Genomic DNA, 18,249 nt, shown 5'->3' with positions numbered 1-18,249 from the left:
GCGTACTTATAGGTATTTGTATGTAAAGACGATCGAATGAGAAATAATAATTTGAATATTCCTTGTACTTATACCTTTTTATTGCCCCGAAGCTTACAGACAGAAGCTATTATACAAAAATTACATTTTTATCGTGTGAAATTTGAGGCTTTGTCCTCTCGGATTTTTTTATGAAATATGTGTGCCTATAAGCGTTGTAGTCGTTGTATACATTATTTTTCCAAGTAGATAATTACTTTTGTTCTTTTCAAGACAATTTTCAACCTTAGTTTATACGCATGACTTTTTTATACATATATTACGTCGACTGTCAAGTTGATCGGTCGACATTTTTGATCCGATAATGTAATATTATCGAGTGGGTAAGAAGTTATAATTGGGGGAACAATATAATAATAAATAATAATAATCCACGTACTCGTCGGACATTTTAAGTCTCTCTCTGCTCTCTTCTGATGTAGGTATACATAAATACTTGGCAGGTGGTGTACGATGTTATACCTACTGTTGATTATTGTTATTGAAATTGTACGTGGAGTGCGCATACACAGCGGGCTAAAAGCACACTCACAACTCACTTCTCGCTGTATAGAGTGAAACACACAAATATAAAATAAAAATTATAACTTGTACAGAGCACAACGACGTTGTTAGAACCTAACCCACGTTTTCTCAAGGCCATGATTGTAAAAATAACACACGTATACCGAATCTCATTACTGATTGTTATTACCCATAGATTGCTCTGTTCAATTAATTCGAACGATTTTATTTTACTCATTCGTTTTTTATACGTATTTTTTTTTTTATACACACACACATAATGCCCGTGTGTTTTTATTGCTTTTCCATAGAAACTATATATACGAAAAAAACTACCAGCTTCTAAAATGGTCCGGAGATTAAAAATTAATAGCGCGTCTTGTGGCCAGCAAAACACGCATGTGTTTTTCTTGGTATAATACTACCGGCCATGTAGTCATTTAATTTCATCGGGAATCCGAAGGTAATAACAGTAAATTATATCAAAACATGCGAACGTCCGATATTAAGTGTAGTCGAGTTACTTATATTTTGTTAGTTTTTTTCACTCAAACATTTATAAAATACATGTATAAAAAAAAAGGCCAGGAGATAAACCATTATAATATGTTATGGATTACTATATAATATGATAATAGTTTGTATATAATACATTATAATTATATTAGTCATATATATTTTATTATCTACCCATAAATTGTATAATATTATGACTCATTGGAGCGATCGAGTGTTGTCGCGTGCGTATAAAATGAGTCACATTTGTCTGACGAAATTTTTTTTGTTGCACTTGCAGAGCGTGGTCATGCTGATGTTCAGAGAGGAGAAGAGTCCGGATGACGAGATCAAAGCGTGGCAATTTTGGCACGGCAGACAGCACAGCGTCAAACAACGAATACTCGACGCCGGTAAGTCGCGCATATATGATATAGTCTATTTTTAATTTCCTAGCGAATGTATACGTTGGGAAAACGACACGGCTGACTGTACTCCTCGTGCTCGGTTGAACAGAAAAAAAAACTCTGAAAATTTCAAGTCGCTTAATTTTTTTGTTCGTACGGCGTTCGCTTTCGATTCCCCTCTCGAAGAACTGATACGTTGAAATCCTACACCGCCGCTGTAAACGTTAATACTTTAATGGAAAGACGCGCGTTGCTGAGAAATCAACGGACCGTGTACCGCAATCCGCGTTCTCGTGTTACAATTCGTGCGACGTCGGGTTGACAAGTTTCTCCAGCCACTCGTGGCCGAGACGGAGACGAGAGAGACAGAGAGTCGAAAAAAACGGATTGCGCCGAGACTATAATAATAATAATATTATTATATGTATCCGTTTCCCATTACGTGTCGTTTCTCGACCATATACGTACATCGTATATATATCCTACACATAGTATCGGTAGTTAATAACGATTGTCATTTATTCATCTCACCGTGGCGGTAAAAATATTATAACAATAATTATTATTATTGACGTGGTCCGAGCGAGCGTCGTTGGGTAGGTATAAGACGGTTTTAATCCGCGGGATACTCGATGGGCCATTTCGTGTGCATGTGTGTGTATTATAGAGGTACGTGTAGAAAAACTACGAGCGGCGGCAGTGATGGCCGGCGAGGATAACGTGTGGGCACACTCGTATAATCTATACGTATGTGCACACACACACCTATACTCGAGAGATTATATACTTCGACGAACACGATTCGTTACTTCGCGCGTGCGTGCGTGTGTGATTTTGTCTTGTACGCGCATATGATTAGTGCCTGTATGACACGGTGGAGTAAAGTGTAAGCACCGTCGAGTGTGTGTGTGTCTGTAATATTTCTCCCCCCCCCCTCATTTTCCGAGTGCGTTTGTGTAGCAGTCGAGGCGTAGTATAGTAGATACGTATATACGTTTCCGACGATGTTTTCGACGTTAAAGAAGTTTTTTTTTCTCTTCAAATCGTACCTATACAATATTATAAATAAATCGTCATCATATGCGTTATTTATGGTACGTTTAAAACGACGTGCCGCCCAGCGATTATAGCCCGAACGAATAATAAAATGACGATTCCATTTAACGCTCGGTCGTACGTTATTTTTTTCGCGCCATCAGGGTCTCTCGCCAGTCGCCATACGCTTTTACCTATATATACGATATAATATATAATGGGACATTTCGAATGATATACGTCTATATCGCAATTGCCAAGGATTTCAAACCTGTTATCGACTACCTGTGTATATGAATATGTGTTTATTATTATAAATTTATATACCTATAGTGCCTACTATATAGGTATTTGCGCATTTTTTAGTTCAATGATTTTTTTTTTGTTTTCCGTCGAACCATTACACACCGCCGCCATTTAATATTATAATATCCACGTACTCGTACACTTTGACTCTATATATAGGTACACGCATAAAAGTCCACCGAGTTTTGCGAATACAAATTTACATTCGGTAAAACCTAATAAAGTATATTGTACGACCACATTACCGATACGCAGCTGGACCGTATTGACCGTATAATATTAATGAATATCATATCGTAGTATAATATGAATATTACATATCCTACAATATCGCATGTTTATATCATCGCTAAGCATATGATGTATAAAAGATTTCTATTTGAAATCGTCGGTTGAATGATGCAACGATATGTGTCACGTGTGTATATTATATTATTATGTAGGTACTAGGTACCTGAATGTTTATATAGTGCCTGTGGTTCAACTCCCTTTATTTGTACAACTTGTATTTTTTAAAACACTACTGTATTGACCTTTTAAGCCTTATATTAATTGTTCGTTCCCTTAAAAGCGTCTCGTATATATTTCCCTCTGCTCTTATACGGCGGACGGCGTAAAGCTGCGCATACAAAAATGCGACTTCCCTATTCCGTTTCCGTCGGCGCAGTCGGAGAAAAAAATCGTTTCCATCCGTATTTGTCACACACAGAATCCGAAAATGGTCACACATCGCCGCGCTGTGTACGTGAATTGCAATCCGTCGGTGGAATACGCGCAATCGGAATGTCGTTTTACACGCGTATAATGTATACCATAGGATATTACTTGAAAAAAAAAAATTGTGAAAAAATCAGATAAATTAATTCCGACGACTGCGTGCCGTCTCTCTCGCCACTCGCCAGGGATATCTATGGAGCTAGGTTCCATTGTAGTCGGTTTTATCGATCCGTAGATTATCCAATTATTATTATAATATATTATAATAAACATGCACATGGTACACTTTTTCGTATAAAATTATCGTCGTTCACATTATACCGTCAGAATTAAATATGTATAGTTAATTAAGATGAAAGAGTGGAAGGACGTTGTTATATAATACATATAGAATCTGAAGTCTAAATCTCCTTTATATATATATTCAAGTCAGCCGTGTTTTAATTACATCACTTTTTTCCTCCGTACACATTATACCTATATTCATATATTATTATCTTAATGTGATATTTTTTCCATCTGTGTTCCCGCAACGACCAATAATTATTATTCTAATGGATTCTGATGTCAAACACTGCAGCGTAGTCGGGTCTGCGTGTAGTCAAGCTTAAAAACACTCGAAAATATATTACCTCCGTTCTGAGGTCAACATCGATCGGTGAACCTTATATAATATAATAATTTATATAAACGAAAAAAATATAATATGTATAAAATGTATCCCGCGATGTGAAATACGACCGACGAAAATAAATTAAATAACACCGACGAAGAAGCATTTCCCTAATTGACGTTATCGGTTTGCTATCTTCAATTTGGGTTTTTTTTTTTAGAAAACTCGTCACGATGTATTTTTCGTAAGTAAAAAAAAATCGCGTGCGCACACTAAAATCTACATTGTTCTCTTTGGATGATATTTATAGTTTTTGTCCACGACACTTACGGAAACTGAAAAACAAAAACCAACAACAATGGCCTACTGTGTTTTCGAGATCGTAAATTTTTTCATCCTCCTGTATCACGTGAGCGTGTACGAATGTCCCATTGTTTCGCGTTTTTCTTCGGATTGTTCTCGTTTATTTTATTTTTATTATTTATTTATTATTTTTTTTTTACACACATACATGTTTTTAGTTATAGTTTATTGTATTTTCAAAATTCACCTCGGCCGCGTTTTGTAATGTACCGATATATTATATTATTTTTCAGTATTATATTCGACAACCCCACGCGTATGAGCCGAACCCGTCATCCTGATATCGTATATTCTTATACCTAAAATTATACATAGGTATATGTATATTACATTATTTTTTTTTTAAATAAATTTGTATGTTTATAAAAATTCTAGTGGCGAGCTCGTATATCTTTAAGATATCATTTTTATAATGAAACGCGTAACGTCGTAACTCGTAATTAACCGGCATAAATTCGCACGGTCCCGAAAAAAAAGAGGGTGGGGTAAATAATATGTATGCGTGTAATCATAATCATCAGAACTCCATTATTTATAGTAATAGCGCTTTTAAACTGGTTATTATACAGCCGCGATCTGTTCGGGTCTATATTAAACCATACCGAGATAACCCTTAGGTTGTGCGGAGGCTGCATTAATATTTCAATGCGTTGGGTGTAAGAAAATGTTTTTTTTTTTGACATGGGGGAGGGGGTACCACTGTTTCGCTTCGAGGAAATCGTGAGCACTGGACTCTCTCTAGTAGCCTGTAATTATTATTATTATTTTTTTTTATTTCCATTTTAGACACACGCGTATACACTGACCCAAATCGTATACAAATAAGGATTAGTTCGATCCAGTATTAATAATAATGCGGGCGCGCACGATGAGAAACGGATGGTTGCCAGTTACAGGAGAAAGAGACGAGGGGGCTATGGCGTTTAAAAAGATTTACATTTTATGTGTATTATATATACCCACTGCTCGTGTATACTTTTTTTTAGTTTTACTAATTTATGTAAATTCTCCCTTCACAAATATAATACGTCTATCGTAGTAAAAAATTAAGTCGCGTGCGTCTACAACACTCACATGTATAGCACGAGCTCGTGTGTCTATATAATGCCTTTACTAAATAATATACACGACATTGCTTTTAGACGATATCTGACAAACTTGCAAAAAAAAAAACACGAAAAAACCCATATAATTCACATAAAACCAAAAACAACACGTCTTGTATTATATAATATATATAAAAATATGTGCCTTATAGTCGGGATTCTGTTTCGAGACATCTGTCAGGTATACAATATGCAAATTCGCCGATAGAGTCAAGTGACGTGTCGTTTCTCATTAGGTATTATAATTGGATATCGGCCAGCCCGTGTGAGCGCATCGTCGTCCATATAATAGTGAATCTCATTTGTTTTCCGTCGTCGTCTTACATGGTACAATATAATATATATTCATTTATTACTATAATGATAATATTATGTACATCGTATGGCATTTCTCTCTTTGTTTATTTGCGCTCTTTCCCGAAATCGTTTCGACGACCGCTTATGTTAATCGAGCATCAGGTTTAATATGATTCGTGTACTAAACAATGTTGTCATGATATTATTATAATAATCTCATATTTGAAATGCGTTAAGATTAGATATAATAATAATAATACGTAAAAGCACGTCTCCTCTAGGTCGATTCATATGTGTATTTATTGGTTTTCATCGTAAACTTACCACTAACCTGCGTGTAATTTATAACACTGTGACACGTGCTCGGCCGAAATTGGTACTTGTGTGTGTGGGGATGGGGGGGGCTGATGGAAGCCCAGAAAATAATCGACTCTGATTTCCGGTTAGTCGGCGTTCTTACGATTCGTAAATAGTAAATATACTGCACAACGCGTGGGCGGGTGTCTACAGGTGTGTATATATTATATTATTACAACGCGTGTCGGCGGGACCGGAAAAACCTGATAACGAACGCTGCACTGACCCATTTGTTCTTCAACCGCGTGCAGTGGTGCAGTGTACACCAATGCAGTCGCACGGAGCAAAGGCCACTGGCTATATATATAATATACAATCAGGTTCCTCTTCCTCAGCTGCACACACATAATAATATATATATTTACCCGCTTAAGTAGATGCTACTCGTCGTCGTAGCGCATAATATATATATATACATAAATAGTCGGTAGTAGCGTCGGGACCTGTTATTGAAATCAAGTTATATTATATCTTTGACGTATAGCTAGTTACTATTGTAGTACTGCTATTATTATTATTATACGAGCGCCACTTCATTCATAAAAATCGAAACCGCCTCCGACGATGTTGTGCCGCTGCACGGTGCGATATCCAATCCAGTTCTCCGTGCAACATCTCGCCGCACAGCTTCAGCTACATTAACGATGATATAATATTATGTGCACAGAAGGTGTTACACTCTTCTCACGCCGCCGTATACTAAATCAATTTTCACATATCACCTGTACATAGGTATACAATTTATTTTTAATCATTCGATTGATTTGTATTGGCTGTACAATTAATTCACCTATAATCAATGTTCAATATTATTTGCCATGTGCGGTTTTTGTGTGTTTTGCTGCTGGTCAGAACTTGGAGGATTACTGTAATTCACCAGTGCTGCGCGAGAGGAGTTTACATCGTTAAGGATAGATTTAAATTACTTGGCGTGGTGCCGAGCAAAGAAACGAAAAAAAAAAATACGAAATTTGAATTTATGGTATACTGAAGCAAATTCCACGCCACGCACGTGTTTAAATTTATACAGTCCGTCCGTTTATAAATTTCCGTTAATTTTATTATTTTGTTTTTCGTATATAAATTGCTTTTATACCATTATAAAACGATACATATTGCAATAGTAATAAGTTTAATGGTGATTTTATTTATTTTTACAGACACGAAAAACAGTGCCGGCCTGGTGGGATGCATCGAAGAAGTATCACACAACGCCATCGCCATTTATTGGAACCCTCTGGAGAGTCCGGCAAAGGTAAGTTTCATGATTGTTTTTGATGCACATGAGCGTACGAGACGCATACACAAGTATATCGTACATATATAGGAGACAATAATTAAAGAGTAACGAGAACAATTTTATCTGTTTTTTAACCTGTCGTCCGAATTCCTAACCGTCTACGCATTTAATGACCGGTATTTTTTTCTTCTAAGGAAATCGCGCCGCGTATTTATCTTTTAATAATGGTAATTAATATCTACATCACGTAGTAGCCGCGGAGAAGTGAAACGAAAAGAGATTATTTTATATTATATATATAATATAATATATTGCTGAACTCCCGGCTTGTGCTAGTCTCAATATCTTAGAGAGAGAAAAAAAACAAATCGCCCGAGGGCCGTTTGTGTGTGTGCTAAACGAGGTTAAAAAACCCATTCGGAGATGCCACACGGCGAGCGATTTTGAAATCGAAATTTACACACAATAATCCGGATTACCCGCGGCTTCCAGGTCCAATCAAATATAATCACACGGTGTATTATAAATTATAATATATGCACAAGTTTTTTTTTTATTAAATATAAATAATATAAATTTTTTTCTTTCTATTTCAGATCAACGTCGCCGTGCAATGTCTGAGTACGGATTTCAGCAGCCAAAAAGGCGTAAAGGTGAGTTTCTGTATATTTTATTACTCAACGCACGCGAGAGCGTTCCCCCTTTTCGAAACGATAATAAAATTAAACAGAAAAATAAACTATTAAAAACGAACTCACGCTGTTTTCTTCTCTCTACGGGGGCGGCGGGGAACGTCTTAATTGGAGTCTCGGAGGTTTCTGTTTATGCTCGGTCCATTGGACCCCTCGGCCAGACGAAATACACTGGTTAAAATATGCGATTACTATAATAGGTATATTTTATATTGTGATATTCTTAAATCCATACCTACTTAAATAGATATCGCGTACAACCAAGGCCAACTGTATTTATAAGAATAATAATTAGCGTTACACTAAACCGATCACTGTTTTAAAATAATACAACAAAATAAAATACCGAATAATAAATGTATATAACGAACAGTGCTGCGGTGTTGTAGATACAACTATACAAGCGCAAAATCGCATATGCTAATAAAAACTCCACAGGTAATCCTGAATATTAAATTAACAGTTACATTATACTATTATTATACAATTACACCTCAGATAATTAATAAGAAGAGCAAAGCAGAACATACCGATGAAACCAATTTGCTTGGTGCATATATGTATACACGCGATATTATTAGGTTTATGTATAAAATATAATAAATATAAATGAATATAGTAATTATTATTTTCTCTCGAATAAACGCTCTGCTCACGGGATTTGCTTTTGCGTCTATCTCGATTTAATTATTGCACAGTCACTACTACCTTGGGCTAATTGGAACGGTATTCGATCTGTATAATATCGCAAAAACAACTATGCATTACTATATTAAACAGAATATTCTTATAAATTGTATGTAGGTAGGTAGATAGGTACGTGTGCAATTCTCGCGTATATAATTGTGATTGACATGGGTTTTTGCAATTAATTAAATTATTATCGGCCAGTTATAAAATATGTACGATAAATGTTTAATATGTATATAATATTATACCTACAGTTTCGAATTTGTTTTCAGGGTTTGCCACTGCACCTGCAAATCGACACCTACGAAGAACCGAGAGACGGACCTGTGTACCACAGGGGATATTGTCAAATCAAAGTTTTCTGTGATAAGGTAAGATTAATTAGATCGTATTTTTTTCTCAAATTGTTAATTCTCTATTCACGGGACTGGTCATTTTGGTGGCGGTTAATCTAACGGGAGAGATAAAAAAAAAAATACGTAGGTACCTATGCATAATTTTTGCACTGCCATTCCGAATAATATAATGTATAATATATATTTATATATGACTTGGGTATACGTACGCCGCCACATGCTTTATGGTCGAACACTATGGCAATTATACGACACGTATATGCATATGTTTACGTTTACAAATACAAGCCGCGTAAAATAATATAAGAATACCTATATGTATATATTACATTTATTATAATAAGGTTGTGTGTGTGTGTGTGTGTGTTAATGTGTTTGTGTGTAATGTACTCGTATATATAGTGTGCATGGCATCACACGTAGAAAACTATGCGCCTTGTCTATTAAACAGCGCTGAAGAGGTCATTTATTTTTTCGTCCCCCCAAAACTCTTAGCTGGTATCTTACCTGTAGATCAGACATGAACGACGACGCAGCTGGAAGGTATATGTGTGTCTTTTTATACACGTATAATATATTTCTTAATTTTTTTTCCTAGTCGTATACATGTACAAACGGTCAGAGGCTTCTAATTTACTGCACGCATCTCCTCTACGTGTGTGTATATAAATATATATGAACGCTGCAGTCGGACCACCGAAATTAACAACCTCCGTGTAACGTGTTCTTGTTTTCTAATATTTTGTCCAAAAAAAAAAAAATACCATGTTCCTTCAATCTCGTCGGGATACCTATATAGGAGGCAAACATTGCTCGTACGAGGAGTGCTGCCGAGCTGACTGATAACACCGCCGCCCGCTCGGCCGTATCGTGTCTTGATTCCTTGTGAGTTGTGACCCCCGCAGACAGACAAAGGATGTATTTAAAACACTATATATATTTATTCGATTCCCGCGGGGTATTAATGTTCGTATATAATGGGAAATAATAATAATAATAATAATAAAAAAAAAACCTAGGAAATAAAAGACTGCGTTCTGAGAGATTTCAAAGTCAGATTTGAAACAGTACCCGGAGACAGCGCAAGTGTGTACCGTGTTTTTGTTTTTGAAGTTCAACGCGGTCACCGGAGAGTATATAGAAATAATCGCCGTCCAGCCCATTGTACAGTTCGCGAGCGTTTGTCCCAAGTATATTGTAATATGAGTATAAAATACATAAGATACCTATATAGGTATACGAGCGATTGTCGCAAATGCTCGCCCGTGCCCGCGAACTATCGACCAAAGCGTACTTTCTGCCGTGTGCCGTACGATGCCAGCCACGCAGCAGATAACATCATTATAAAATCATATGAGTAATAAAGTATATTATATCGTGTGCGTTAGCGAGATCGATCGGACGTACATTATTATTAAGCGAGATATTGTGTATCGATGATCCGTCGAAAATAATCTTTGGATTAAAACTACACACGAGCTAGTTAACCGATATTGCGTTGTCCGATTCCACGTCCGTTTATTATAATATGTACTATATTCGTGTAGATTAGAGATAATATAATGTTATTTTTTCATCGGTTGCCTAATGAATTTTCTCGACATTTCGTAAGCGCCCGTAGATTTTTTTATTTTATCGACCGACACATTAGAATAAAATAATAAATAAAACTCTTACGGACACATTATTCATCGAGATAGCATGTTATAAATAATAGGATTCTCCGGGGTGCATTAGCTCCAATAAAAGTCATTAAAATTTAGTTGTAAAGCCATAAAACTAACAGCAGACGCATGTCGAAAGTGTCGGCAGCGGCGTCATACGAATTTCGGTTTTATTTTTTTATGTACATCTATACACAATACAGGCAAACAGCATCGATGTGCGTGCTTACATGTGCCCAGTGCGTGTCCCATTGGAATTCGGTTTCAGATTTATCTTGTATCTTCCATAATGGTATATACTATAATATGTTCGCGTACACGTCACACTTGCGCAATAATATAATATTAAAATGTCCGTGTGCTTTTCTCGTTGGTCGAATTTTAATATTATTTGTCGCTTGCCGCAACGTCGGACGTCGTCATTAATAACGATATAATAATATAATATCAAAAGAGCCGATAGCAGCCTTGAATTCTATATTAAATTTATATGGGTGAGCCTGTTCGGCTGCTCGGCTATAATGAATCCTATAATATATACAACAACATATAATATATTAGGACGTCACCTTAATATATTGTTACGTAAAAGTGTTATGGTGCTGGAGAACCTAATATGTTTTTTTAATTAGATCGGAATGGAAAAATAATAAAAATACAAATGTCAGTACATCGTCGTTGCTCAATAACCACGAGAATGGTTTCGTCCAGCCTAATGCATAGAGTAAAAATCGCGCAATAATTTTTTGAGGAGGCGATTTTTGACGAGTTCTCAAATACGCTTCTGCGTGGGTTGTCGTCAAGGGGGTGGGGGGGAGGCTTATGGGAACATATAGGTATTAGTAAATAATATAATCCTAGATAGATACATGATGCATATGCGAGAAATAAAAAGAACGAAAAAAGCCGTTATCGGTCGTCGTATAACATACATGCAGTGGTACCTATTATAATAGTGTATGTATGTATAATTTTTTTTTAATTACTACACGAGAAAAATATTATACCTACATGGCTGTTCATATACTCCCGTGTATAGACGTAACTAATAGTAGAGGTATACCTAGCATACATACACAATGTGTATGTATATATATATATATATATATAATGTTATATTATATTGTAGTGAAAACATAAATAGCATGTTATTTATCGATGTCGAAAAAAATAAAAATAAAATAAAGTTCAATTTATAATTGTGAGCTGCAGTTAAGAGACTGTTGTACGCAGCAACGGCCGTATAACCTGCGCGACTAATAAATTTGAACGCATGACAGGGTATAATATTTTCAAATCGCCTTCGTATGTAGATACCTATACATAATAGTATTATACCTATGTCTCACAATATACGTATATAATAATATATAATACGTTCTCGCTGCTTCAGTCGCCCGAGTACAAACTACAAAGATACATATAACGTGTATATATAAAATATACATGTATAATATTATATAGTTTCCACGCGCGCGCGTGTGTGTGTGTGTGTGTGTGTAGAGAAAACAAATCATAAATTATGATATTCATGTTACGCCATCAGAGTTTTCCTTGTGAGACAGTTGCGGGTACCTCCGTGTGTAAAAAAAAAAACTTTCCCGATTAATAAAATTATACTATACATCCGTTTGTTGGAAGAAAAAAACTGCATAAATTGAATGGTATAAAAAAATTCGTTTAATTACGGTTTTATTGATTTACTGGCTTACACCGGCCGGCCGACAGTTTATGATTTACTGACCGTGGAGAGAAAAAATATAGTAGGTATATATTATTATTATATAATCGTTTAAATTACCCGGCGGTGCACTCGGAACGTGTAATCTTTTTTTATTTGAGGATTTATAACGCCTGGACCCGCCGAGGTCCCAGAATATATAATAATAAATGCCATTATAACGCATTAATAATAATAAAAATTGTAGGTATATACATATATGGCGTACGTATACCATTTATAATATATATTATATTATGTGAAATTACCGGGTTTGCGACAAATTAATGACGGCACAAATTTCGGCGATTCCGAAATGTTTACTGTCTAATATTATAATTGGACGATCCAACAAATCGTACATCACGTTATAAAATTTTATGCGTTTTTTTTTGTGCTTTCATTTATTAACGACCGTTACCATTTTGTTTTTAGGGAGCCGAAAGGAAGACAAGAGACGAAGAGCGGAGGGCGGCCAAACGGAAAATGACTGCCACGGGCCGCAAGAAGATCGACGAACTCTATCACCCGCCGTGTGAACGGTCCGAGTTCTATTCGATGAGCGACCTCAACAAGCCGCCTGTGCTGTTCTCACCCGCCGAGGACATTGACAAGGTAAATATTTTAAGGGGCCCAAGTGTGTCTTTAATAAAGGGAAATGTTTGGGCAATATGCTTTGAAATAAACTAAATATACTTTAAAACATCATACTAACGATATTTTCCCGGTCGTTTCAGCTGACGTCCATGGAACTCCAAGGATTCTATGGACACGACACGGACACGTCCAGTCTGTCGAACGGCGAACCCGGTTCGCTGAAGCACTCGTCGCCTTTCCTGTTGCACTCTGGCGTGGCCAATAAGCCTGCCGGTACGACGACCACACAGACGCTCAAGTTCCACAATCACTTCCCGCCGGATACGCACAAGTGAGTTTAACGACGATCAATACTTCCCAATTATTTTAATAACATACCTAGTAAAAATAGTAATATATTGTGAGAATCCCTAAGGTATATGTATTATACAATACGACAGAGTGTATAGAAATGGATGAAGCTGACCAACTTAATAAACCAAGACTCAGTCTCCAAGACCTATAGTTTTTGGTTCGATTAAAGATAATCGGCAGGTTTGGCAAACGCCAATAGTTCCATCCGTTGCTATACGCTATGCCAGGGCTCTAGACTTATACATTTGCGTGTTTATTGAGAAAATATGATTCAAAACAAATCGTGTTTCGTTACGTCTGCAGGGTTTCAAATAAAAAAAAAATTATTCAGTGCATATTGTAAATAATTGTAAAGCTCGAGCGGCGCAGTATAAGTCCCGGCCTTGGTACTATTTTATGATATCATTCACATGACTAAAATACCCCTCCCCGTTTGCCGCGGTGGTAGATACCTATAGGCACTTGCCACCGTTTTAATTTTGTTCTCAATATTTTATTTTAACTATTTATACTCCTGCGAACGTTTGGTTGCGTATTCATTTATATATATGAGACATGTTTTTTACACATCAGCGTGTCTTATTACAACAGCGAGAAGAAAGAAGTGCTGGACCAGAGTGGACTGACCACGGACGGTACGGTGTTCTCGAGTCCGCCCAACAAGCGAACAAAGCTGCAGGTGCCGCCCATCAACGAGCGAGTGATGCTGTACGTGCGGCAGGACGCCGAGGACGTGTACACGCCCCTGCACGTCATACCGCCGACGACCCAGGGACTATTGAATGCTGTAAGCACAGACTTCATTTATTATTGAAGTACTTATTGACAAACAAGTATAAATTCTCTATTATTTTTTTTTTTTTTTAATATATATTTATATATATATATATATATACTGTACACGTATATTATTATATAATCGTTTAAATTTTAATTACATTTTTTAATCGAGAAAATATCCGTGCTGCTTTTGGATGATATTATTCTGTGCTCATCGCAATCGCCGCGCCTCCTTCCGTAGTCTTCCCGTTGCCCGCCCGACCCCTTTCCTTCTGATTCCTCTACAACGATGATGGCGTTCTACGCTGTTATTCCCGCTGCACCTGTTTTGGTGCAATCTTCTCTCATCCAACACAACTCATAACGATACGTTGTCGTCTAACAAAACAATTTTTGCTTTCTTATATCTCTTATTACACCAATTTATCAATACTGCATCATAATGTTATTTTCCAAAACACTAGCGCGTCCCCAACACCCCAAAGACAGAGTGACAACAATTATTTCCGTCCGATAAACATGATAAAGATAATGATGATGATAATTATTTCTACAATTTACTATAAAGGAAAATTGCATTATTCTTTTCATGTAACACTGGACTCTCTGTATGTATTCATTGCGCTCAGTACACAGTTCACCATCTCCCAACACGCAACTGCTAAACACATTTGTCACTAAAAAAATGATAAGGATCTTATTTTATTTTTTCTTATACATTCGTGAAGCTTTATTAGATTTATCGTCTATTTATATATATATTATATTGTATACTTTATGTCTTTATGGTCTTTATTTCTTAAAAACCAAAAATTTAATCACGCTTTATTTTATTGTTCGTTAAAACATTTTCGAAACCTATACCTATACTTATTCAATATATTAACCACCTAATTATTATTTTTTAATCACTTTTTCACAAGACCATGGTGTGTATTGAAAATTGTTGGTGGTATTTATCGCTCAAAGTAGTCAAACGTTTTCGCTAAAACCACAACTTTTATAATAAACTAGAGCTTAGAAATACACATTTTGTCTGCCATCATTTTTGTGCAAAATGTTTTAGTCAAAATCGTGCACCGGACTCTAAACACAATAACCATTACTTCTAGAGCATTAAAATAACCATAATGATAATATATTCTCATTATATGTCATATTGCTTGTTTTTTTAATGCAGCATGGCTTATTCTCGGATATTTTCACCTTCTCTCTGGTAAGTGGTACATCTTTTTATCTCTTAAGTATGTTCTTACCCGCTTTGCATGGCTACTAACATAATTTTCCAGTGATCCTTTTTCGTCCAAACCATCACGATTATTTTTATATACTATACAAATTTAAACTTTCAAATCAAAATATAACTTAAAATTGAAAAACTGAGGAAAAAAAATACTAGAGATGTTTGTCCATTTTTACTTTTTACTTTTTTTTTAACTTAGGAGTATATACATACTCCATGTTAATTTTTATTTCCCATTATTTTTCCAGATTGAGGCTAAGTACAAAATTTCTGCTTCCAGCATTAGTAACATGTATCGAAAAAACAAAAAAGGGTAAGTGGAAACGTTTGATTTTTTTTTATAAGTTCTATTTAAATGCTTTTCCAATTTTTAAAGATACTGGGTCAATGTTGACAGACATATTGCTTTCCTGAAAATACATTTTATAATTTAACAATTCTTAACAACACCGCTTTAGCAACTAATTTACTTTCGAGTTCATAAAGCTCTTATTTACCTATATTATGTGAAAATAACCAAATTTAAAATTAATTTTCTGAAACTTGGGTCTGTGGAAGTTCTTCTGCAGTGTAGAACCAATAGGTGAACCTTAAAATACTGAGTTTTTGAAATACCGTGTCCCGGCTAACGTTTTCAAAATTCTCTCATATTAATTGACTAACTAATCAAGATACATTTCTGTGAATGCTCATATTATATCCATCATAAAATTGCATTCAAATACAAAATTAAATACAAATATTATTATGATAACACATAACCAATATTGTATACAAATATTAAACATAATATTAGTTTTAAAAACTAGTTGATAATCCTAGTTTTGATTATTAATTTTTTTTTGTTTATAGGATTACGGCCAAAATTGATAATGATATGCTCAAATATTATTGTAATGAAGATTCATTTCTATTGGAAGTCAGACATGCCGAAGAAAATGAGAACTTGCTTGATATTATACTGATTGAATTTATGGACCACTAACAACCAATCATATTGTTTTTAAAATGAAAAAAAAACCTTAAAAATTCCTATCAATTTACCAAGCTATGCTCATTTCTTTACTCAACAACATATTTTGTTTAAGAAATATGTGAAATTATTCAAGTTGATTACATTAATATTATGTAGTTTTAAAATAGAGATTAGATCTTGATAAAACAGTGTACATAATTATAATATTATAGACTATGTTTACGTTTAATTGCCATATGAACATCCATGACATCATATTTATTGTACTTAAGTGTTAAATTGATGACTCTATTATATAACAAAAGTTCTGAAATTTGTGCACGCCTTATGCTCAGTCAATTTATTTTTAAGTTGTTTCATGAAACAGTATTTTAGAGATTTATTTAAATGGTCTAATAAATTAAGCTTATATATAGATAAATAATTTTATATCTATACATATATTTTTTATTAAGTAGTGATTACTATTTTGAAGGCATCAAAAATTAATTTAATGTGATACACAAAAATAGTTTTACACTTATTTAACTTTTGAATTGTATTATAGCATTATATATTTAAATTTGATCAATTATGATTTACAAATTTTGACTGTAAAGTATTCAAAACAAACTCTTTTGCTCAATTTTTATTTGAGGAACAATTTAGTTTTAAATCATCATGACAATACATTTTATCAATATTGTTTAATCGTTTATATTTTTGCTCATAAAACGTTGTCAATGGTATATCTTTTTGTTTTGTTTATTTTTTTTTTTTTATCGAGGGACGAGGATACTATTATTATTATAAGTAAACGTAGATCAAAACATATTTTGCCATGTTACTTCGAAATTAATATTTTCAAAACGTTTTTTGTATTTATCTTTTTTTTTTGTAAATACATTTATTTTTAATTATTACGAAATAAAATATATTAATGTAGAGTTAATTAGTTTTATGTACTTAAAAGTATTATGTTTTGTTTTTTATTTATCTATTGTAATTATAAGTTCAAGTTAATTCGTGTTATATTTTAATTTTACCCAAATTTATATCAAATAATTATGTTAAATGTAAATAATATAAAATGTAACGTAAAACATTCCAGTTAACTTTGAATTGTTGCTCTATTTATTAGTAAAACGATATATTTCTTGCCATTTATGTTTAATTTTATTATTTTCAATCAATACAAAATGTATCTATCTTGAGATCTGTTAATTAATAATGTAAAGTGGTCTAAACATCTGAAATTGCCAAAATTAGTATCATTTATAGTAACGTTGATCTCATGTTGCTGGTTGTTCAATATAAGGCATTTTTTTTTTTTTTATCAAAATTAATTTTTACAAGTACTAAAGTATTTAGTTAGTATTGAATTAAATTAAGGCTAAACCCAGCACGCATGACAATTTTTGTGCAATTTTTAAGCTACAAACATTTCCATTATCTAATAAAATTGTAAACAAATGTAGCCCAGACAGAGTGCCATTTTTATTTATTTTTTTATCCCGAATGATTATATGATTTTGAAAGACACATATGTTGCCACTTATTAAACCGACACAGTTTATTATTGTAATAATCATACTATTTATTTTTATTTTTATTTTTTTTTGTCAATACTGCCAATACTGAATAGTAATTGAATAACATGTTTATTATTGTCTTAACCATATGATTGTCAGTAATATATATATATTTATGATATAATTA

The 18,249-nt window shown here is 34.3% G+C and overlaps 1 protein-coding gene across 8 annotated transcripts in view; it reads left to right on the top strand.

Annotated features, from left to right (window-relative positions):
- Positions 1-17,360, top strand: part of LOC111032473 (protein grainyhead-like) — a 94,006-nt gene extending 76,646 nt beyond the window's left edge. For 3 of the 8 annotated variants that reach the window (XM_022312829.1, XM_022312822.1, XM_022312830.1), the window contains 9 exons: positions 1,340-1,451; positions 7,400-7,494; positions 8,076-8,132; positions 9,134-9,232; positions 13,037-13,216; positions 13,339-13,529; positions 14,126-14,339; positions 15,824-15,888; positions 16,428-17,360. In XM_022312829.1, coding sequence (XP_022168521.1) covers positions 1,340-1,451; positions 7,400-7,494; positions 8,076-8,132; positions 9,134-9,232; positions 13,037-13,216; positions 13,339-13,529; positions 14,126-14,339; positions 15,824-15,888; positions 16,428-16,560 — 1,146 coding nt within the window. In that variant the 3' untranslated portion in view covers positions 16,561-17,360. Of the gene's footprint in view, positions 1-1,339; positions 1,452-7,399; positions 7,495-8,075; positions 8,133-9,133; positions 9,233-13,036; positions 13,217-13,338; positions 13,530-14,125; positions 14,386-15,823; positions 15,889-16,427 lie in introns of those variants that run through there. The other 5 variants (XM_022312824.1, XM_022312828.1, XM_022312826.1 and 2 more) reach the window with 5 other exon arrangements.
- Positions 17,361-18,249: the final 889 nt, after the last annotated feature.

Source organism: Myzus persicae, unplaced genomic scaffold (assembly GCF_001856785.1).
Source record: "Myzus persicae strain clone G006 unplaced genomic scaffold, MPER_G0061.0, whole genome shotgun sequence".
In the NCBI taxonomy this organism is placed as follows: Eukaryota; Metazoa; Arthropoda; class Insecta; order Hemiptera; family Aphididae; genus Myzus; species Myzus persicae.
The sequence above is the reverse complement of the archived record's forward strand: the minus strand, read 5'-3'. Positions and strand labels throughout refer to the sequence as shown.